At 38.8% G+C, this 24,031-nt stretch overlaps 1 protein-coding gene across 3 annotated transcripts in view; it reads right to left on the minus strand.

Annotated features, from left to right (window-relative positions):
* Positions 1-843: 843 nt before the first annotated feature.
* The window catches only part of Jakmip2 (janus kinase and microtubule interacting protein 2), a 151,880-nt gene continuing 128,692 nt past the window's right edge, over positions 844-24,031 (minus strand). Inside the window, exons 17-22 of one of the 3 annotated variants that reach the window (XM_028777173.1) lie at positions 21,243-21,311; positions 18,500-18,577; positions 15,959-16,162; positions 9,951-10,016; positions 6,888-6,958; positions 844-1,393 (exon numbers count right to left, since the gene is read on the minus strand). In XM_028777173.1, coding sequence (XP_028633006.1) covers positions 6,908-6,958; positions 9,951-10,016; positions 15,959-16,162; positions 18,500-18,577; positions 21,243-21,311 — 468 coding nt within the window. In that variant the 3' untranslated portion in view covers positions 844-1,393; positions 6,888-6,907. Of the gene's footprint in view, positions 1,394-6,887; positions 6,959-9,950; positions 10,017-15,958; positions 16,198-18,495; positions 18,578-21,242; positions 21,312-24,031 lie in introns of those variants that run through there. The other 2 variants (XM_028777175.1, XM_028777172.1) reach the window with 2 other exon arrangements.

The raw sequence follows: 24,031 nt of genomic DNA on the forward strand, positions 1-24,031 counted from the left end.
TTCTGGCTCCCTACACACATTCTCTATGCATGGGAATTCTAACCCCGAAAAGAAAACATTGAATATTTGAAAAATTGAGGTTGCCCTGTTATCTACAGTCAAGGAGGTGAAAATCAGCTTTTCAGGAGCATATATTTACTGTCATTGCTGAAACCAAGACTCTGTAATACGTGACTTAAGAAAGGATCAGTTGTCTATCTGCCTGTGGTAGAGAACCACCTTGTCAGTATTGTCTATAAAAAAGTAGAGCCATCTTGTTTCGGACAGCTATCTCAGAAAATAACGCTACTGTTCTAAGTGACAAGAGTTCAGATTGCTCTGGGTATAACAGGATATTCAATATCCACAGCTCTCTGGCAAACCCCACATTCAGTAGTCAGCTTATCGTCATTCCTGTGGGGTTTTCATACAAGTTGGATAGCATATTCATCTGTAGGCAATTTTAACTTGAATCTGGAGGATGCAGAGTTGCTCTCTGGCCCTAGATCCCTATAGATCTTGATGTTTTAGACAGAGCTAAATTGGGGAGTTTGTGACTTCTGAGTATAATCTTCACCATTTTCAATATGGATGAGACCAGTCCATCCATGGTGGAGAAATGCAGGTATGTAATACTAGGAAGTATTCATTTCCATTTCCATTCCATGTTATACTCCTCAGAGTCCCTTGGCTCAGTTGCTTGTAGGGTAACTGGGATCCACTTCTCATCCCCAACTCCACCTTTTGAAGAAACAAAATGGAGAGTATTTTTCTTCCCTCCTCATCATAGATGTCTCTGTTCCTGAGTTTAAAACAATCATAAAGACAGAAAAGCAAATCCCTGTAGTAAGAAACCAGACTTTTCAAAGGAAACATTTTATTGTAAATAGTTCCTCATAGGTATTATTCCTCCTGCTTCATTACCCGCCCACCCTTGGGTTGGTTTTTTTTTTTTTTACTTTTGTTTGTTTTGTTTTTTTAAAATCATGTTTATTTTCAGGAATAGTGTTTCCATGGGGTGTGGTGTTACATTAAAATGACCCCCCTGCACAGCAGGAGTTGAATGTTTCTTTGTAACTTTGGTTCCATGCCCAAGACACATCTTCTCTTGATCTGCTGAAACTGGTTCCACTGCTGAAATTTTCCTTCACATAATATATGTTTATAGTTCTCTTCTTCTGCTTTGACATACACAAGTTTCATTAAATGCAGCATATAATGTAGATTTTTTTCAACAGGGTCATTATAAACTGTCAAGTAAGAAACCTTGAATAATGGCTTTAAAGCACATAGTCTTGGCTACAGGGTAATTCTTAGCTTTTGATTTCCCTTACATTGGTGTAAACAATTTTGCCATCTTTGAAGGTTTAAAAGCATTTGCCTTCTGGGGATATGATCCAAGTTCTTGATTTTTCTATAAGATAGAGGAAAAGAATTTATCAGCCATCATTTGTATTAACAGCTAATCAGAAAAAAATTCAACTCTTACACAAGGCAGGTTTTGTTTAATATCTGGCAGCAGAGCCAAACCAAACCCCCAAATAAACTTTAATAAAAAGGCAAAAACATTTTTTATTCTTGTCTGTGTTCTTTGAGCTGAATATTTTTTGGAAATCATGTAATATCTCGAGACTTAGTTAGTTTAAGAGAGGAAGAACAATTATTTACTCTAGGAGTTTATTGAAATAAGACACATATAAAGAAATCAACAGCTTTCATAGAAAGTACTCTAATATATCATTATTGCCAGACATTGTTTTAAAAGCTACTTCACCTACAGCTTTTTATGACCTACTTTTAAAGTCACACTTTCTATTCTATAGTTATAGCAGCTGGCGTCTTTCTTCACCCTAGGCGAACTGCCTGAGGATTCTACAGGAAGACTTCTTTGTTGGCTGAAATGTCCCTGAAACTGAGCTGTGGCCATGGGGCTTTCCTCTGTTCCTAATTAAGGACTGCTGTTTGTATTTCCACTTGAATATAACTTTCCTTTATAATGTTCTGTCTTCCACTGAAAGCCAGAGAAGTCAAAAGAGAACAGGCTGCTGTGCTTTACTTAATGACACAGATGGAGAAAATCTTTTCTTTGTTTGTTGTAGTATCAAGTTATTCACCTTCTCTAAGCAGCAATTTTTTTATCTAAATAAAAAAAATGAAGATACTATTTCAATAGAAAGACTATGCTATTGCCCTAGAAATGTCAACCAAGATCTAAATTGATAGAAAAAGAGGTATTTCATGTATCTTAACCATGTTTTCAAATCACCACATAGAAGCATATTAAGCAGAAAATATTCCTGCTGCAAGTGCAAGTTAGACATATTTGTAATGTGTTCTGCGGGGACAGTTTGTTGTAACGTCATGGTTAGATTAGGATGGAGATGGAAAGTCACGGAGTACACTACAGGGAAGATGTACAATGAATGAGGGGTGAGATTATGATGGGAGAGGAAGGGAACAGAAGACAAGTGGGTGGGTAAAAGTACTTGCTGCATAAATCTGATGAGCTAAGTTAGGATCCTCAAATCCCATCAAAAAGAGGCTGAATGTTGTGGCTTACATATGTAACCCCAGCACTACTATTATGATATGAGACATGAAGACAAATTTATCTGGAATCTCACAGATCGTCTAGTCTAGAGTACATAGAATAACAGCAGCAGCAGCAGCAGGAGAGAAGAGAGAGGAGAGGAGAGGAGAGGAGAGGAGAGGAGAGGAGAGGAGAGGAGAGGAGAGGAGAGGAGAGGAGAGGAGAGGAGAGGGAGAGAGAGAGAGAGAGAGAGAGAGAGAGAGAGAGAGAGAGATGGATAGACAGAGAGAGACTTTGCCTCATCAAAATGGAAGGAGTCCACATGATGAATACACTGAGGGGAGGGGGTGTTACCAAGAGGCATCACCAAAGAAATTGGTGATGTGTACACTGGAGGAGACCTGCCTTCTGTATACATAATTTTTCCTCTTCCCTTAGTTTTTAGAGGAGAGAATGTAGAGAAATGGTAGAGTGCAAATGGGTTCTGAAGGCTCATTATCTCTGCTTATGCTTCAAAAAAAGGTGACTCAGCAAGAGGCTGCTGGCTGTAGCTCCACTGATGGGAGCCAGAACAAGTAAAGCACTGGAGAAGGTTGGTTCTCAGATTGGCTGAGACTAGAACTACCATATAGTAGCCTATCAGTTCTGCCTATCACAGTTAGCCAGATAACACTTGTAGGTGTAGTTAATACATGTTAGTTGTAAAACCAGCTAGTTTATAGATAATTTCCTAGGCTTTTACAGTTCTACACATTAAGAGGTATCTTTAAAGGAAATTGTTAGTGCTACTGTGAGGCCAGCTGCATTAAAACTGAATGATTTCGGTTATCCAAAATCACAACGTGGGTCACGGAGATTCTTCTGATCAAGTACTTACAAATGCTGAGTGTACCTTCATGAAGCACACTAGTTGCAGCTACCATTTTAAAACCCCACATGCCATTAGGCTATGAACCAAGAGTATGTCATGTCTGATTTGTGACTTTAGTATCTTTAAACAATATTTTTATTGATTCTTAAAGACTTTCACATAACATATTTTGACAATATTCACTTTCATCCTTCAAATCCTATTCCTACCTCAACAACTTTTGTTCTCAAGTGTTTTATTTTTAAACCCACTGAGTCCAGTTTGCTCTGCTCTTGGATAGCAGTTTTCCAGTGCAGCATGATTGACCTCCCCTGGACCACACCCTCAAAGCAAACTGCCTCTCTTCCAGCAGGTAGCATCTGCCAAAGGCTGTATATCCTAAAAGCACCATCACTTTACCAGTCACACTATTTGGAAATCTAGGGACAACTCTCAAACTTTCCATTTCCTCAGCTCAAATGCAATTTATCATACAATAAATTCATGTGATATTTAACAAAGGATAGCCATCGTTATCTCTATTTTTCTGAAAAAGAAAAAAGCATTGAGGGTTGTTAAGTAATTGATCCGTGGGAGTTTGAGTGCAGAAATATACAATACTGAATGAAAACTGATTGAAGCCAGAGGGTAGAGGTTTCCTTGACTTTTCTACTGACAAAGGAGGCAATATCTTCATGGGCTGGATGATTTTCCCATAAATGCCTGAGGGAATGAAGTAGGTCCTTTTTGGCTTTCTAGTTCCTCTCTTGTATGGAGACATACTCTCTCTTACAGAACATCTGTCATTTTTAAAGCAGAAACAAGACTTCATGCCAGTGCTTGGATGAAAACTTTTTAACCTCCATGTTGTGAAAAATAACTCATTAATATTTATAAATCACTCAGTCTTGGGAAGTTTTTAGTTTGTTTGTTTTAAATGGGATGGAGATAAAAAATAATAAGGTGCAACAAGATAATAGAATTTACTTTACAGTGCTGTTATTAGTATTAAAATATGGCTCTGAACCCCCTCATACCCCTTTTTGGCTGGAGCGAGAGACTGAAACCAGGGTTTTATATATATGCAACAATGATACTTTTAAAAAACTATCAGGGATCACTTATAGTTCTGCTCAAAGAAAACATGCATGATTCATGTTTATTCACTTTGCTTTAAACAGTACATATCTTCAAGTCTAAGTTAATGTTTATGAACAGAATACATTTTGACTCCATATATACAAAATCATCTTTAGTGTGCTTTTACTACCTATGAACAATCTGATCACTTTTCTATCTTCTTTCTGTCTTTATATAGATGCTTTGTAGACACAGATAACGTAGTTCAGTTTTTAGTAGTGTTATATTTCCATAAATTAATTAAGATAGGATTATTTTTTGAAAAGAAGTAACTTTGTTTGGATTTAGGCTATGATCTGCTTGGAAATACTGAAAGTTATACTTTCATTATTTGTATTAGAAAGTCAACAAATGTAATAACTAACTTTAAAAGTAGTAATAGCTAAGAACTGTGAATTATCTATTTTGCAGGCAATTTGATAAGTATTTTTCATGCGTGCACGACTTAATTCTCTCAACACATCACCATACTGAAGGAAAATACTTAAAGACTCATGTAGACTAAATATATTGTCTGCTGTCAAACTTATGTTCAGTGGCAGAGTTCACGCTATAACTGACTTCTGTAATTCTCAGCTATAACTGTAAACCACTCTCACTTTCTCTGTATTCGTTTTATACTGACTAGATTTATTATCCCATTCATTTGCCATTGCACTTTCACATTAGTCAGTTGTATGCCTTTTTGAAGTACATATCCAATCTTGACCATTCTTGAGAAACTTCCAAAGCTAGCAAAAACTGTGGAGATGACACAGAAGGATTTCTCAAGCCAATGGCTGCGTGATGCGCAAGACAGCAAAAGATGCTGCGCCTGTGTGAATGAAAGTGCAGGTCCTTCAGGATGAAGTAGAGATGTCCTGCTTTTGCTGGTTAAAACTGCCTGGGGAGTGAAGCATGTGAGTGCAGATTCTACTCTGCCAAATACAGCTGCGTGTTAGCAGAAAGTCACCCGATGCCACTCTTCTGATCATAAAACAGGAATAAAAGCCATATTTACCTTGTAGAGAGTTTGATGAGGATTGAAAGTACTTGTCGCTGACTAACTCCCAGTATGTGACAGTGTGAGTGCGAGTGACACTGGAGGTCCCTTTTCTCCAACTGGTATTTGTCCATTTGTCTTTCCTAAGTTTCTATGCAGCACTGGCTCTTTATTTATTGTATCTACTCTGCTTATTTTGAGGAGGAACTGTTTGCAGACACTGTGGCCCCATTACTGCCTTACTATAACCTTCTTCTTTTACATGCTATGTTCGCCCTCCCTTTACCAGGCTTAGTCTTCTCAGTGTCTGGCAAAATTATTGTCGGAAAATGAATAGTTTCAGACTATAAGGAAAATCTTTTGGAAGAAGAAATAAAGGCAGAAGGGTGATAATCAAAGGGTGTAAACTTTCTGAGCTGTTTTCTTTGACTCTCCTAAAGTGAGGTCATGCTAAAGCCTTCTTACTCCTTTGTTTTGCAGGGGGAAATAAAGTTAATGTTCACAGGGAGGGAGAGTGTGTCTCTTCTTTTTTTTTTCTGCTTGTTAGGAAAAAAGCCCAACAACTAATATGAAGCCTAGAAAGGAACTCTGGTTAGTGTAACTTCATGAGATAATCATAGTCAAAAGTGATCCATAGAGAGTATATTTAGAATGTCAGGGGAACCCCCTTTGTACACAGTAGTTTTGAGATTTGAGGTTTCCATTGCTGACTGGATACCAGAACCACCTGCCTTGCTATGAAATGCAGACCAATCTCTGCTCTCTTTCATTCCCACCTTCTGTCAACTCTATCAGTTCAAGTGGTCTCACTCAGGAAGCACATGATAAGGCTTCCATAGCTGTTATTTTCAGCAGTGAGAACCATGAGATAGACTCGCTGATGTACGTGCTCACCAGACAGGGAATTGGTAGTGCCCATCTTAAGATTTCATTTCACCCCCTTGAATTGATGTGTTGTAAAGTATCTTGTTTCAAAACAAGATCCAAGTTCACTTAATATCCTGCTTTCCTGACTTCCGATGAGGAAAGATTAAGACAGGGTTGCAATAGTGGTAATGACTAGCATGGAACCAGTATTTTCTAGCTGAAGAAATACTAAAAAGATGGTGATTTTTTTTTTTCAGTTGGTGGATAGAGACACACCTTCTACATGATGGACAGCCACAATGAGAACACTAAGGTTCATAGACACTGCCATTTCTCAGGGTAATAAGATTAGCGAACAATTCCATTTTACACTATAGGACTTTAAGTTTTAAAAATAGCCAACCTGAATTGGACCCATTTCCCATTTTCTGATTGAATCATTTAGTTTTGGGGAAAAAACACGCTACAATAACAACTTATAACATCATCCTTATCGACCACTTCCTAGAGCCAAATCGTTGGGATAAATGGAATCTTACCTTTAAGAGGCACCTTGACATCAAGGCCATAGAATGAAGGCAAGAGAGAAGAACAAGAATAGAAACAGAAACTGCAGAGGAAAAAGAAGGAGATTATGTAAATCTGAACTTGCCTCAGCCATCTAAGTAGCACAAAAACTCAGCTTTTCCACATTACCTCATTTCAAAACACCACACAATCAGTCATCTGTTGCCAGAGCCATGCCTCTAACACAGATACATACATTTAGAGTTAATGGCAAGGGAGTCTCACAGGCAATTGCTCTTGGCATTTGGCTGCAAATTTTATAGATGATTAAAAATTAAGCACAGAGTGTTAAGTCTGTAGTCTAACTTCATACATTCTTGGGTACATGGAGCCAGATATGGTGAGTTGCACTTTACTGTGAACATTATCTCTCTTTTTTCAGGGATAGGAGGGTACTTCAAAATGTAATCAGAGATCTATGCTTATTAAGCTCTTAATAAACTTATTAAGCTCATTAATGTGACAGATTTTAAGACCAAGACCCAGCAGGAAGAATATTAAGGAGTCTTGTGATGGAGCACCGTGAGTAGAATACAGCTGAGAAGATGGGACACTATTAGGAATTAAACAGCAATAAAAAGTATAATTTAGCATATTCTATGCAACTTTGAATGTATGGTCCTCCTACTGGTATGGAAGGTACTTCTAAATCAATAGGTATTTTAGATAATGAAAGCGTGATATACCAGCTGTCCTCGTTTTTAGATAGACCTCTGTGTATGTGACTTATAAATAGTCTAATTTTATCTCCTTATCAAAATCCTTCATTAGAGAACAGAAAATCAGATGAATAGATTTATGCTTATGAAGTTCTAGGATAAAATCAACTGTGTATTAATTATGAATTGTCACAGGCCAGGTGTGTTTTCAAATGTGGATTCCCTTGGTAGTCTTCATGTCCATTACGCCATGCTAGGAATGTTCTATGAATACAGCATGTTGGAATAGGAACCGGAATGGCTATTTACATAATTCTGTCATTGCCGCTCCTTATAATATTTTTGTAGCATTATTACAACTAAATTATAAAAATAATATGCTGAAAGCTATGAGTTGATGACTTTTTATTTATTTTTCTATTTACATATATTATCTATAAATTATGTTAATATTTTGGTATTTTGGATTTATAAGTTCATGACTTGTTCTAGTAAATGAAACTTTGTCTTTTTAAAAGGTATTTCCTTTATGTTTTTGTTTGTTTGTTTATTTTGGGTTTGGGTTTTGAGACAGAGATTATTTATGTAACTGACCTGACTGTCCTGGAATTCAGTTTATAGACTAGGCTGGCCTTGAACTCACAGAGTTCCTGCCTCTACCTCTTGAGTGCTGATATTAAAGGCCCAAACCTAGCTTTTAAAAAGTATTCCTTGAAAATACACACATAACAAGAAGACTAGAGAATGAGAGAAAATGGGAGGCTTCGCACCATTCCTTCAAGGAGAAGGTTGAGCTGAGCATGGAGAGATGGCTCAGTCTGTTACAATAATCTTAGTCGTTGCAGTGCAGCGGGACCTAGAGTTTTGGTCACACTGGCATTTCCTCTTGATTTTCTGTAGACTGGTTATACAATCTTGGGCAAGATGTTTCCTTTTTTTGATGCATTGCTTATTACATAAATAAAAAGGGTCATAACATCTGCTGTGTCTCCCTCATGAAATCATCATATGAAACAATGGAAATAGCAACAAAGGAAGTACACTGGGCACTGAACTGCTGTGCGCAGTTAAGGATGTTTTGCTTGGTTTGTTGATAACTTCTGATTCTCACCAACTGTATGCATGGAAATGAGCCACCCCAGCCTGGCAAGGACACTGTGTGCAATCTGCATAGGCTTTAAAAGTGTGCTCATGCAAAGGACTCTTAGCTGATTTAAGCTGCATGGAAAGAGGGAGTGAGGCCGAGGGAGCAGAACACTGGCTGTGAACCTTCTCTCCCATTCTACCCCTCTCAAGAGTCACCTGGCTTGTCATTTAAGGAGCTCAGTTCATTACCTTAAGACAATATTCAGCACCGATTGCTGCATTGCTTCATTATCATAAATGTCTAGGAAGTTCAAGTCTATAAATATTATGGAACAAAATGAATACGTGACATTCTCATTAAATTCTGACAGCTGATAGAGTCTTCTTAATTCCTCTTCTTCCCAAGTTTCCACAGGATCTATTTAGATAGGAGATGAAGTGGCAACCCTAATAGAATTACTCTGCTTCTGGAGTAATTCTCTCCTTGGAGGTGATACAACTTCCAGACCCCACTGACCTCTGTGACCTTACATATATGAACTCACGTCCTTTTTTGAGTAACTCAGTTCTCCTCATAGTCTCAGGAATGGCAGACTGTTTGCTACTGTCTTCTTGAATCCCATGGAAGTTGCTACCAAATAACTCATTTCAATTCCAGGGGTTTGGGTAGTTACTTCCAGTCAGGTACATAGGAGAGACCTTCTCTACTCTTTCTGCATAACAAGTAGAATGCTCCCAGCCTGTCAGGCAGGACAGGTCTTTGTGCAAGACTGAGCCATTTCTCTTAAGTCAACACACAATCTTTCCAAGAGCTCTCTTTAGAGTACCATTACTTATTTTCCCCAAGCATAGACTCCCTTTAAGAAATTTCTCTTTCCAACTACTGAAGAAAATGGCAAGCACACTTATCTCTGTCAGTCTAGGTTTCTGAACTAGTTGTTGAAGCCCAGGGATGAAAGGGATTTTTATAAATAATGGGATTTTTTTTAAGGTACTAAAATACCTTTGAGAGAAAAAGCAAATTAGAGAAAGCTTTAAAAGGATTGGAAATTAAGATGAGGAAGGTAGAGAAGGGAATCAAAATCACACCTAGCAAAAATCCTAAGGCTGCTGATGGGACAACCTTGCCCAAAATCCTGGTGTTTGACTAATGATGGGCACTGCTCTCCCTGTGCATATGTCTGCCTGTTCCAGATACAGTAAGCAAGAGGAAAGGGAAAATGCAGGGGCAAGATCAGCACCATGCTACGATTAAACAAAGGAGATATTGGTATGAATTGATAGGAATACCTTTTCTTCTAGGTCCTTTATCTGCCGCTTTTGGATGTCTGTTTTATCTTCTAGGTCACGGATTCTCTGAATAAAATGGGGAAAAAAACTAGATGTTAGGATGTAGAGAAAATTGTTCACCAAACAAAACATATCGCTTTCTATGAAGAGATTTGTATTAGGTCCCAGTGAATGGAAATAGCACAGAGAATACTTTTCTTTATCTACAGGGTTTCTGCATGATCCAAAGCTGATCCAGACTAGTGGTGGAATATTATTGTCATGGACAATACTTTTGAACAGAATATTTTCTGACTGTTTTGGTTTAGATCTTACATGACTTCCCAAGCATCACATACTACAGGCTTGGTTTTCAGCCTGTGTGTCTGATGGGAGCTGGAGACCCTTTAACAAGGTAGGATTCTGTGCAAGGCATCAGGGCATTGGGCATTCCCTTAAATAGGGTATTGAGACCTTGATCACTTTCTTCTTTTTACTTTCTAGCTGCCACAGGGTGAGCCACTTTGTTCCAACTTATGCTACTTCCATGATGAACTGCATTCCTTGCTCCCTGCTGTCTCAAAACAAGGAGCCAACTGTGACCATGGACAGAAACTTCAGCAAGCATGAGCATGAATGAGCTTATCTTTAATTGATTTTCTTGGGAATCTTGTTACAGTAACAGGCTACTAACATCTTAGCCCTCTCTTACCCCATGCAGAGGCCTAGCCCAGGTGAGAGATGTGTATTCTACCATACTGCCACTGGGCTTGTTAAGGTTGCTTTTGTCCCTGGGGGATTGTGAACTTATAAGAGATATTGAATGCTACATCCTTGCAAAGACAGCAATATTGTCCCAGAACTAGGGAGCATGAGGTGACTACTCTTCCAATCCTTTGGATTGATTGATATTCTGGTTGCTTATTTGTACAGTAAAAATGGCTAAAGCTGGCTGTGCAATAGCAGATCTCAGCACTCCTTGGAGTTGGACTTTCCTTATACAACATGATTTACCAATTCACAAATGCCAGGAGAGAGTATGCTTTAACCCAACTTCTCAGAAGTAAGCCAATAAGTTGGAGATGAAGCCTTGGTAATGAAATAGCACAGCAACCAGGAATTCACAAAAGCCCATGTAACCACATCCCCCATACTGGAACAACACAGCTTGGATAAGGGCATTACATAGACAACTGTTCAGGGATAAGGTAAGTCTTCACAAGTCCTCTTGGCAAGCTTTAGGCTTTTGGTACCCATGTGGATTGGTATTTTTAGTAATCTTGTTATTTAATGGCCACTGTTTGCAGGAACTAAAAGAGTGAACTGGTCCTTCACTTAGAAGTCTACTAGTATGATAACATATACAGAAGAGTTTGTAAGGCAATTTTGGAACACGAAAAGGGAAGACGGAAGAAAAATATTTCAACTTGGAAATCGAGTCTCCTCTCTAAAAAGTAGGTCTCTCCTGGAGGTGATTTTCACCCTCTGCTGGAGAAGGGCATTTAGTAATGCCTTAGAAATTTTCAAATTAGTTGGTATGCTTATTTTCTAATAATGATCATTTCATATTTTAATATGGTAGGAAATATGTGTACCTATTGCCAGACTTAATTCTGTAAATATTTTTATTGTCATAATTGAGGGTGTATGGCAATGGCATCTGCTGGGTCTTAGTCAGAAGAACTGTTCAATATCCTACACTGCAGGAGACATCCTTCTACCCCAAAGAATTAAGAATGATCTGTTTTAGGAGTGTCAGATTGACAAATACCACCGATAAAGAAAGGAGGTGAGATACATGCTCTAGCTATCATCTTGAGATGTCAATGTCGATGAATGATGGAGATTTCAAGTAAGCCTGAAATAACAGTAGTACTTACATACATGATGTGTACGCTTGTGTGTACTTCAGTGGTGCTGTACATGCGCTAATGCTATACAACAAAACAATAAATGTGCCATAATTCCTTGGCCTTCTGAATATGCACACAATTCCTTGGCCTGTATCTGTATGCAGATATAAATAACTGATTCAGAAAACTATGCACCTATGAGATTACCGAAATGCTTATTCAGCCATCAACTCTGTGCCTGCTGACCATTTTCTGACATGTCTATGACTGTGTCACATGTACTGGAGAATACAGCTAAGGCATCAACTAATTCCTGGTCTCAAAAAACTGATGTCCTTCAACCAGAAGGAATGTAAAACTGAGAATAAGAAAATTAAGTAGCAGAGGTGAGACATGTCAAAGATGTAAAATGTTTTCACTGATCCTTAATTCCTAGGGCTGGAGTCTATACATAAGACCAACTCATCATATGGTAGATATATTATTTTTCATCACATGTTGAAAGTTTTTTTCTCTTTCCTAGACACTTGTCATCCAACCAAGACGAATCTGAGACCCTAGAGTCTCAGATTCTCCCTTCTCCCTCTCTCTACATTCCTTCTCCCTCCCCCCTCTCTCACCCCTCACTCACTATCATGAACATGGTGTATGAGCTCACCATTGTCCCTTATTGTGGCTGATGACAGAATATTATTTCTTCCTGCCTCTTATTTGGTCTATCCTACATCACATCCAGATCTGTCCTTCCTACACCAACTAATATAGCTAGTAAGAACTTGAAATGTGAAATGATCAGGCTGGGTGTAGCATAGTACCTGCCCAGCATGCACAAGTCCCCCAGTTCCATTCTCAGTGATATAGGGGTAAAAGGGTTAGAAAGACCACAGCAATTCAGAGTCTAAAAGATGAAGGAAGGAAAAGTTAGCTGAGTTGTCTTAAAAGTAAGACCTGGATTCTTACAAGGCCCACACCCTTCTTGTTCTCCAGCCTCACCTCTTTTCCTGACTCTGTACCTGCCAGCTATGTTGACATCTTCTGTAGCTCTTGAATTGACATTGGGACCTTAGTGCTTGCTCCTTTTTCTGAGACATTTTTTCTGAGACCTTTCTGTGGCTGGTACCTTGGTTGTCATGTATCCTCAGAGCTGTCATCTCACTACCTGGCCTAACATGCTTAATTCTTCTTTCTGATTCACACAAACATCAATGCACATTATCTAAGCTTCTTCACGGGACTCAGTGGCCCTGTTAGAGATGGTCCATGCCATGGTTCATTCATGCTACGACTTTGTCCTTTTCCAGCTGTATGACAGATCAGATGACTTCAGTAACCGCTACATGCAAAGCAGCTGCTATACAGCTGGCCCTCAATACATGGCTTTTAATGATTATAAAGAAAGGTTTTAAATGTACGTTTCTAAAATAGTGTTCTGTCCAATTTGCTTACCTGACAGAAGCTTCTACAAAAGGTGGGCCTTTAATAGGGACTGGAAAAAACAAGAATGTTCAAATGCCACCTTTGGTGGAAAATTAAGCAATAGAAAGCTTGGAAAAAGGAAACTATGGATAAGTGAGTGACAGTAGGCTTTGCAATTGAAAGAATTCATGAGGTGGCCTCAAGTCACATCTTAAGGGAGGGATAACCAGCTAATGAAAGACCTCCAGAAACCTACACAAGGTCTATTTGGAAAGGGAGACTATGGATGTCCTTAAGCAAGAAATTACTTTGAAAAAAGCTGATAAAAACAAGGACTGACATATGGAGGAGAGTGGTAAGTCCTAGCCTGTGATTTCCATGGCCTCTGGGGACTCGAATGCCTTTGTTACAGCCATTTAACAGGTTTCAGCATATTTTTCTTTATGGTAATTGCCATTGTCTACATCTACACAGTAAGGCAGCATTCATGGTGAATTAGGTAGATATCTAGCAAATGGAACCTACCACTAGGAAATACATTGAAATGTTTAATACATGCATAAATGACAGAGTTAGGTTAGCTCAGGGGCACTGTGAAGCCACTGTCAATGAAAAATCCTCCAAATGCCTATAATGTTGTCAGAAAAAGTTACTAGCTGAAAAGCACTTGGGGGCCAATGTCTGTTGGATGGGGTGCTCTCTGAGTCCATGGAGAGAGAGAGAGAGAGAGAGAGAGAGAGAGAGAGAGAGAGAGAGAGAGAGGGGGAGAGGGAGAAGAGGGGGAGGGAGGGGGGGAGGGAGGGAGGGAGGGAGGGAGGGAGAGAGGAGAGAGGAGAGAGGAGAGAGGACTGAGAAGGCATAAGTGTTAGAGCCTGAGTGATTTTTGATAAGATCATTCTACAATAAGATCATTCTACTGACCCAAGCAGATGGAGCGAGATTAGCTAAGGACAAGAATTTACATTGTTTTCATTTTGGGACATCCAAGCAAAAATGTCTAATGGTCTCTAAAATTTATACATCACAATTATATCATAGCTGTCTTTGATACAGCCCAGTCAATGATTAAAAGGGAAGAGGAGAATAAGAAATAATTGGAAAAGATACATTTAATGAACACTTGTTAGAAAGAGGAAAATGTCAGGGAACACTCTCAGCTCAGCCTAAGTATCTTAAAAAAGGAATTCTTTCTAGAGAGAGGTGCCATAGCTAAAGGGTTTGACTCAAACTGGAATGCTAGAGTTTTTAATCACAAGCAAATTTAGACAACTATTAGTCCACGTTAAAACTAACACATTTATATTTACAGGACAAAACTCTCAACTTGTTAAAATCAAATAGATTTGCAATGTAAGAGATTTATGCAGAAGATATTTTTATCCCCTAATAGATGTGCAAAACAAAAACAAAAAAAAAACCTCATGGAATACCTATTGTCAAAAGCTTGGACAACTTTCCACTGGTCAAACTGCAAGTCTTTGTGGTTCTGGAGGCCCTCTGAGAGAGTATGCAGATGCACATCATTGTTAGGACAAGTGACTTGAGTACTCTACTGGCGTGAAAACCACAAAGCTCCTGGCTCTCTATGCACTGTCCAGATATCTATGCTTTGCTTTTACTAGTATTATAAAAGAGCCATGATTCCTGTTCTACTCCTTGAACTGCAAAGCATGCTTCGTACCACCTGTATATTCCATCAGCTTGTCCCAGCTTTGAGTACCAAATAGTTCGACCTGGCAATATAGACTCAGTAATTCTTTTGAATTTGCTCTATGGACAGGACCCTACTGCTGATCACTGGTCAAGTTCTAACACAAAGGATGAATTACAAAATTTTTTTGGCAGCAAGTTGCTAGTAGGTGCCTATTTTTTTGCTTGCCAGTCTAGATGGATCACACAACTCACAAATGTCTTAAGCTCCGTATGACAGGACTATGCTTTGGTTAGTACCTATGTCTTAGGGGTTGTCATACCTAGACTATAATTTTGCTTTGTCATCTACTATTTTGAATAAATTATTTGAATACTTTGTCTCCATAACTGGAATAATATGAATACTTATGTCTTAGAGCTCCCATGAAGGTGAGATGAATTGATGTACAGCCTTTACATTCTTAACAGTCTATTTTTATATGTATAGGTGCTTTGCCAGAATGCATGTCTATATGCCATGTGCATGCCTGGTGCCCACAGAAGTCAGAGAGGGCATCAGATCTCTTGGAATCGGAGTTATAGACAGTTGTGTGCCATCACACAAGTGCTGGAAATAAGACCTGACTCTTTTGGAGAAACAGCCAACGTGATTAACCACTGAGCATCTCTCCAGCCACAACTACAGCCTTCACATCCTGACTGAACAACAACCTCCAGACTTTGTTGTTATTGCTGTTTGTTCTGAAAATGAAGAGACAGGGTCTGCTCCCTTTTGCCCTTTACAAATGATTGCCATGAGCTCAGTTATTGGCAGGGACAAGTGACGCAGAACCGGAGCCCTTTTTCCTTACACAGGTGAGTAAACAGGCTCCAATATATTTGGAGCCCGTGACAAAGTTATTCTAGAAATGATAGCCCCATGCAGCACCTCTGAAATGCCATTTTCCTCAAGACCAATTTTATTTACCAAGCTGCTGTCCTATATTGAGTGATGGGAAACAGTTATTAGTTTAATTCGTCCACAGTTCCATTCTTATATCGAGTATGTGTTGCCCTGTCCCACATGCTCAGGACTGACCTGCGCAGGATGCAGGGCTTGGTCCTCACCTGGTGGGCTTGCTGTAGGAGCTCCATCCTCTCCTGGAGGATCTGGCAGTCGTACTCCCGGCTCTTCCTCAGCATTTGCCGCCTTAACTTTTCTACAGCCGTCCTCAGCTCTTCTTGCTGCTTGTCACTTAACAGTTCACCGAACTTGATCACAGTTTCTTGCTGCAGAGCATTGTACAAAGTAGCTTCTAGTTCCTGGATTCTCTGGCAAATAGAATCAGAAAAGTCTAACTTTGGGACTGAGCCTTTAGGTGTGGTGTGGGGAGAGAGTGTGTGGATGGGTGCGATGGGGATTTGGTGCTTTGGTCTCAGGGGATCTCAGTTTCCGAGTGTCTTCTGCTTGACTCGTTCTTTATGAGATAGCACAAATGCCATTCACACAATACACAGGTTGCTCTGTAAGTAAAGTCATTTTCTTTCTTGGGATCCTGTTCACGTTTATCTTTAGCAGAGCCTCTGTTATAGAGACTACACTCCCATATCTCCTTTGCTTTTCAAATGTAGATGGGGATGGGTTTATTCTCCTTCCTCCTTGACAACCCTGCTGCTGGTTAAAAGCATATGTCATAGTGGCCAATGTAGTATTAATAAGTGTAAGTAGGAAAGTAGTACTTGAAATTGGAGATACATTTCAATCAAAACTATCTCATTTTCAATATGTCAATATTTCATTTTCTGTATTTTCAAGTACAATTCTCTGTACTTGAAAATGCCTTATGATTTCCATGCCTTTTCCTTGAAAAAAAATGGGAAATACAATTCAAAAGTAGCCTACAATTTTGGAGTTGTCCTGGTGTGTGTGTGTGTGTGTGTGTGTGTGTGTGTGTGTAGGCCAGAGCTTGGCATCAGTTTCTTCTTTAGTAACTTTCACCATTGTCTTTGGTGTTTCTTAATGACACTGTAGCTCACTAAATTGGCTAACGTGTCTGGCCAGCCAGTCACTCGGTTACTCCTATGTTGGCTTCCCTAGCAATGGGATTGTAGTGCACATCACCACATCTAGCTTTTACTTCAAAGCTGGGAATCAGGGCTTCATGCTTAAATGACAAGCACCTGAGCATCTGAACCATCTTCCCAGCACCTGGTCCCCTTCTTTTCGATAGTTATACTGAGGTTTATGGTTGTTCAAGTCTTTCTCAGTCCTCTGTTTGATTGATAAATTATCTACTATATATAATTTTTCTCTCTCCTTCCCTCACCCTCCCTCTGCCCTTATCTATGTAAGTGTGAGAGTGTATGTATGTGTGAGTGAGTGTGAGAGTATATGTGTGTGTAAGTGTGTTTGTGAATGTGAGAGAGTGTGTGTGTGTGTGTGTGTGTGTGTGGATATGTTATTCATCTCAAATACAGTTGCCTAAATCAATCGTTGTATTCCCCATAATTTCATCGGAAGTGAGTTGCAAATACCTGATGGGATGCTTGTCTACTGTTCCTGGACCAAATATATTCCATTTTTTTTTTGAAAATTAAATACAGCTTTCTGAATGAGGTCTCAGTAGTTTCTTTCTGGAGCCCAACTTAATTTTGCTTTTTATAGGCAGGAGAGACAAGGGTTTTTAAAAGGGTAAGGAGTGGGTAAAAGAAATTTGTGTTTTATTTTTCAGCCTGTGGCCAACTCCCATTCTCTTGTTTCCCCATTGAACAATACAAGAATCTCTTACACATCTGGAGAGTACAAACTAAACCATCTTTGATCCAAACAGGGAATCAGCGGTTCACTCTTTTCCCCAGAGTTCTAAGAGCATTATGAAAACCTCTGCTAGCAATTCTGGAACTATTCCGCTAGTCTGTCCTTTGTCTTCTGGTTCATTCTTGTGACCCAGTGAGGGTGTGGGGCATAAGTAAAGAAGTAGAGCTGTAGTCCAATGTCAGGAGTGGTGCAGTATGCATTTTGTAGAAAGGGGAGAAACAAGTTGTGAGCTTCTATAAGTACAATTATCTACAGAGTAAGATGCTCAGCCCATGCAGCACCATGGCCTCACTTGCTGTGCCTACAATTGTGGGTCCAAATCAGGCCACGGGTCCTGAAGTAAGAGCTACATTACAGCTTACTCTTCTACCAACTCGGGCAAAGGTTTTCTTCTATAACCCTGCTTTCCTCATATGCAAAAAGAATAATAAGATTACCTGTGACTTCGGTGGTTATTTTAAGAAGTAAATGAGTTAAAATATGTACAATATGCATTGAATTCATTATTATTCTATTACTACATTCGAGTCCCAAATGATAATACTTGATTTAATAAAGTCCCTGTTGGATCTACACTGGCATTCAGTATGTCCTACATTTAAATATTAATTACCTAATGGTATACATTTAATTTGAGAATGAATTAGAATTATGTATAAGACATAAGAATATTATACTAGAAACAACCTTGGGATTTTTGTTCCAAAATTGAAGTAACAATTAATAACTGCTGTGTGTATTCATGTTGTGTGTATTCAACTACATTGAATACCAAATTAGACAGGTCACCTCAGCTCTATTATTGTAGAGAGTGATGAACAAGGGGCATGTTAGTTCCTTATGGTACTTACCATATATGCCTGGTCGAGAGCCTGTTTTCTGTAGTCTAGTTCTTCCTCCAGGTAGCCTTTGATTTTGCAGAATTGTTCCTATGATAAAGGGTCACATTGAAAAACTGAGACAGGAAGCTCAGTTAACTACAAAGTGATACATGAAAGTTCCACAGATGAATGTGTTCTTGATTACATGAGAAAAATTACTAGGTTCGTAGAACTGTAGTTTTCTTCTGCTAAGAAATTAGTTCAGCCATCAGTCTCAGACAGGGAATGTGAAAATCAATAGCAAGAATGATAAAAGGCATAACCATGTGGAAAGCTCTTAGTGACTTTTAAGTCAGTCTGAAAATGGGTAATTAAGGATGGATTTTGACATGGTGACTGTTAAATAATAATTCTGTGTAAGTACACTTGGCTTTTCATTTCTCCTGGTTTTACACCTCAGCCATCCTTGGAATGAACATAATTGAAAGGAACATCTGTTGACTATAAAATTTGCTTTCACCATCCCTTATAAACATGGAGTATAATAGGTATTTATAAATAATTTACATTATAAATGAGAGTAGTACGTAATAATAATCTAGGGATGGTTTAAAAATACATAAGAGAGTGTGTGTAGATTATATACAAAGTTGTGGCATTTTATAAAAAGAAATTGAGCATCTGTAGACATCGGTGATTCCAGGGGGTCCTGGGACCAGTTCTCTGAGGACACAAAGGACAGCTGTGTATTGATATAGAATATTTTTCTAAAAATTTTAGGAGATTTAACAAGGTGACATTATATGATAAAGTTAACTATTTCAAATTAATTGATACAAAGATGAAGGACATTTTAAAGAGCCAGGGTGACTCCGCCCACTGCCATTTGATGAGTATTTATTGGCCCTGTGGCAAAGCTAGTGTGAGTTAGGAGACAAATCTGAAGTTTCCTCACATGTCATCAATTCTTGTACATCTTTCACTGCACGGCCATCTTGTCATCACTAGTTAAAGCTTTCTTTTGGGGTGCAACATATCTCAACGTGCACATCAATCAGTCATTTCTTCAGGAGCTTGAGTAAACAGTAAGGAACTCTTTCTAGGTGACTGGATGTTTGATAGCTCAGCTATGCTCACTTCTGAGAGTATGTGGTAATGCTGCTATGAGCTTTCCTGACCATCACTGGGTACCAGTGCTGTAAGAGCTGCATAAAGGCTGACTATCGCATTAGTAGTTTGTATTGAAGGAGATTCCGATGGCCATTGTCAACCCAGACAAATCTTTTCATGTTTCACTATAGATCTTAATTTCTTGATAAAATATAAATTCTGTACATGATATTATGATATCTAAAACTGTTACATTCTATAACATGCAATAGAATTTTGTTTTAGAATTTCATCACTTGATATAAACCTACTATATTTGTTTCAGCAAAGATCATTTAAATGATGTCTCTCTTTTTAAGGTTTTTCGAGACAAGGTTTCTCTGTGTAGCCCTGGCTGTCCTGGAACTCACTCTGTAGATCAGGCTGGCCTCGAACTCAGAAATCTGCCTGTCGCTGCCTCCCAAGTGCTGGGATTAAAGGCGTGCACCACCACTGCCTGGCCCATGATGTCTTGTTATAAGATTATACATCATGCTGCAAGTTAACAACCTATTAATTTCCACATTTGGTGATAGGCTATTTTAAATTGTGTTAAAATGCACATGAAAAAAATTAACATTTTAACCATTAAAGTACATATTTATAGTGTGAAATCCATCCATATTTTTATGAAATTAGTGTCCAAAAGATTTTAGTTTTGCAAAAGAGAAACTTCTCTCTTTTAACAACTCCATGTTTTTTCTTCCTCTCAACCCTTAACAACCATACTGTGCCTTCATTTCCTATAAGTTTTATGACTCTCTCCATCATATCCATGAAATAATGGTGCTTGCCAGTCTGTGGCAGCTCTTTTTACCTAATGTCACCACTGTTCATCTACACTGTGTCTTTCACCAGACATTATGAATGCTTGTTTGCCAATAATGACTACATTAGAGTGAGAGGTGTTAGGGAAGAAGGTAAGGAGGGAGCTCCAGACAAAAGGAATGCTGAGTACAACAGCTATCTTGGACTAAACTAACACATATGTATTCCAAACATTGTTCATCCTTTCAAAGGAGGTACATTAGCATTAGCTACATTCACCTTTTACCTACTGTGAATAATACCACAATGTAAGTGGGTGCACTGTGACCCACCACACTCCAACTTAAGCTTTTTTTTTTGTAATGCTGGGTCATATAATTCTATTGAATTTTAAAACAACCTCCATGCCATTTCCCATATCTGTACTATTTCATATGACAGCAAGGCCCTGGGTTCTTGTTTCTCCACATCTTTACTAACAACTGTTGGTTTCTACCTTTTTGACAGTAGCTATCCTAATGGATGCAAAATAGGTTTGTGTATTCTTAAAAGCAGAGTTATACTCAACAAGTCTGTAATTTTTACTTGGTGATTATTTATAGCCGAAAAAAAATATTCAGCTTGAGGGAAAATATCTAATTTAATTTCTCTTAACATTAGTTTTTATAAATATTACCAGTGTACAGTATGTTTTTGGGGATACTACAGCTGGAGGTTGTCATCTACTTATGAGAAATATGTCCAACAGTCTGTACACAAATCAATAGGGCAGTTACAAACTCCCATGAGTTCCAGATAAAACATAGAAGCAATGTTCATTTCCCATTATTGTACAATGTTTTCTCGTTAGGCTTACCATATCACTTTCCAGTTCCATCATTTTCTGGTGCAGGGCAGCCTCTGCTCCTTCAATTTGTTGGATCCACTAAAGGGTTAAGAAGACAGAAATGTTTGTTGTGATTGTTCAATGTGGTATCAATTCTGTGGGCTGTTCCCTGGAGTGCTCGGTTTTATCCTTTGTGTGTCTGGATGCTGATGGAAACCTTTGGTAAAAACTTAATGCATTTTTATCTTTTGGAGTTTAGACAAAATGCTACCATCTTCCATGCCTCATTAATTCAGCAAATGTTCTCTGATATCTACTACATGTCAGCTTCTGAGGCTTTGGTGATGAATACGATTAGCAAAGCTTTGGTACTCATGGGGATATTTCTTGGGAACTGAAGTATAACAGAAAAGTAAAGGATGTTTGGGGGAAATTGGAAGGAAATTCCAAGGACCACAATGTTAAACTGAAGGTTAAAGGGTCCTAGGGAGTGTTCCTAGTTAGAGTAAAATTTGCATCTATGAAAATGATTCCTGTAATGTGGTAAGTGAAGGCCTTTTAAACAAATCACACAAAGAGAATGTATTTCATACTACTCAGAATGTACGCTTTTGATGTGTGTTAATAAGCACATGGTCTTTGTGTCCTATTGTATGCGAGTACCCTACACATGGCTTAATTGAGCCAATGGTCTGAATGGCTGTCCAGAAAGGTAAGTGCCAGGTTAGACCGAATGGATCTGTGATTGAGCATAGCTATGTGAGAGTACCAGAGGGAGCCTCCTAGGCTCCTGTTCAAATTTAGCTTTTCTGTGCTAGGTGGCTTTGAAAGGTAGCCCAATGTCCCTTGAATTATAAATTTTTGTATATCAAATTATACTAATAATGATGCAATTTTTTAAAAAATGGAAGGTGACAGTATATTGTATGAAGTAAAATGTCAGATTTAATTTCTCTTCAGTATGGGCACATGGGATGGCACTTCAAGCTCAATTCTTTAATCTAGAGCCTTTGGAGAGATGCCATGACCAGCCATCCTTAGCCACTGAGATTATGAAGAAAGACAAAAGATATAGTATGACAGCAGACCTGTGAATCTCTCATCTCCCTGACTATACACCTGGCTATATACTTCTTTAAGGACATTTGAGTCAACAGCTGTAGTTTTGTACACAGTATTGCTTTTCCTGACCCCTCTATTTGATGCCTCTTTATCTTTGAGAAATAGCCTCTGTTTCAAATCATGCATTCTGTTTCAGACGCTGCAAACCTCAATGATGCCATTGTGAGCTGCAGGTCTACATGTTGGCTCCTGCTCCTATTTGTGTGGCTAAGGCAGGTTACCATTTGTAAATGGAAACTCAGGCACCTGTAAACTGGATGCGAGAAACAATGATGGTATATGCAGTGTGTGGTGCAGATCTGTACCCACTATGCTTTCTCACTTAAAGCCACTGCTTTCTGTATAAAGACACATAGGACTGTCTTGTTGGAATTTTGTCTAGGCATACACTTTGATCCCAACTGTTGTCTAAATTTATAGTCTTAAGAATAGAATCAAATGAGAGTCCCTGTGGTGTAGGTGACTTTAATTTGACTTGCAAAGGTCAGCACAAAAATTGATTACACAATCATGAGCTCCTAGGGCAAGTGTGGCTTTATTCATCCAGCCCCTTGCTTTCTACCACAGTGTTAACATAGAGCTATTACCCGGTTACTTGCTTAGCTGGATATGGTCATGCAAGAAAGACATGAGAAAAGGCATGAACTAGATCACTACAGTTCTAGTATTCCAGCTCCTGGGTGCTCTGCACAGCTTGTTTAAGGATTTCTTGAACTAGACAAGCACTTGGTGAATGGCGGAGATGGACTCTGGGTTCTAACTAATTCAATTATCATCTTGGGCAGAGCAACCACCTTTTCTGTGTTTCTGAATCCTTGATGAAAATATGATAATAATACCTAATAATAATAATTCAGTAGTTAGAAGAGTCCAGTTCAAAAGAAGCACTCTGCAGGTGTTCACTATGTTTTAGCAGACTTTGCCACACTCACTTCGGAACCAGGGAGATATTCATGGATCTAATGAGGCACATAAGACTAGTTCTCCTGCTTTTACATCCATAGGTCACTCCTTTCATGGAATCAGCCCAACCTTTCTTTGCAGTCTCAAAGCAGGGCAATTCTACATCACATTAAAGAACTGTAACCCTCGTGCCTTCAACTGAGTAAAATGCTCTGACTGTTATTGTTAAATAAACACCAGAATGGATGATACAAACGGTGCTGTTGCTTAGGGCGTGGATGTGTTCATTCACTTACTTTTTCAGTAAACATTTACTCATCATCTCTTCTCTAGCAGCTTGGGTTGAAATAGGGGAAATAAAGGGAGGAGGAACAAAGATCATATCACCCATCCTGGGTGAATGAGGTGTAGTGGTTTGGATGAGAATGAGCCTTACAGGCTCATATGTCTGAATGTGTGGTCCCCAGATATTGGAACTATTTGGGAAGGATTAGAAGGTGTAGCCTTGTTGGAGAAAGTGTGGCTTTGTTGAAGGTCACACTCCTCACAATGATGGTCATGGACTAACCATCCAATCAAAACAGTAAACAAGCTCCCAATTAAATGTTTTCTTTTGTTAGTTGTTTTGGTCATGATGTTTCATCACAGTAATAAAACAGTAACTAAGATAGGTAGGTCAGTTGGAAAACCAAAGTTTGACAATTTAAATACAATAGTCAAAACCCAGGGAGCAGAAACATGGTCACTGTAGATATGTCAATAGTCTATCTGGCCCTCATGGACTAGGAAAGCTT

The sequence above is a fragment of the Grammomys surdaster genome, unplaced genomic scaffold (genome assembly GCF_004785775.1).
Source record: "Grammomys surdaster isolate TR1022 unplaced genomic scaffold, NIH_TR_1.0 278, whole genome shotgun sequence".
Lineage (NCBI taxonomy): Eukaryota > Metazoa > Chordata > Mammalia > Rodentia > Muridae > Grammomys > Grammomys surdaster.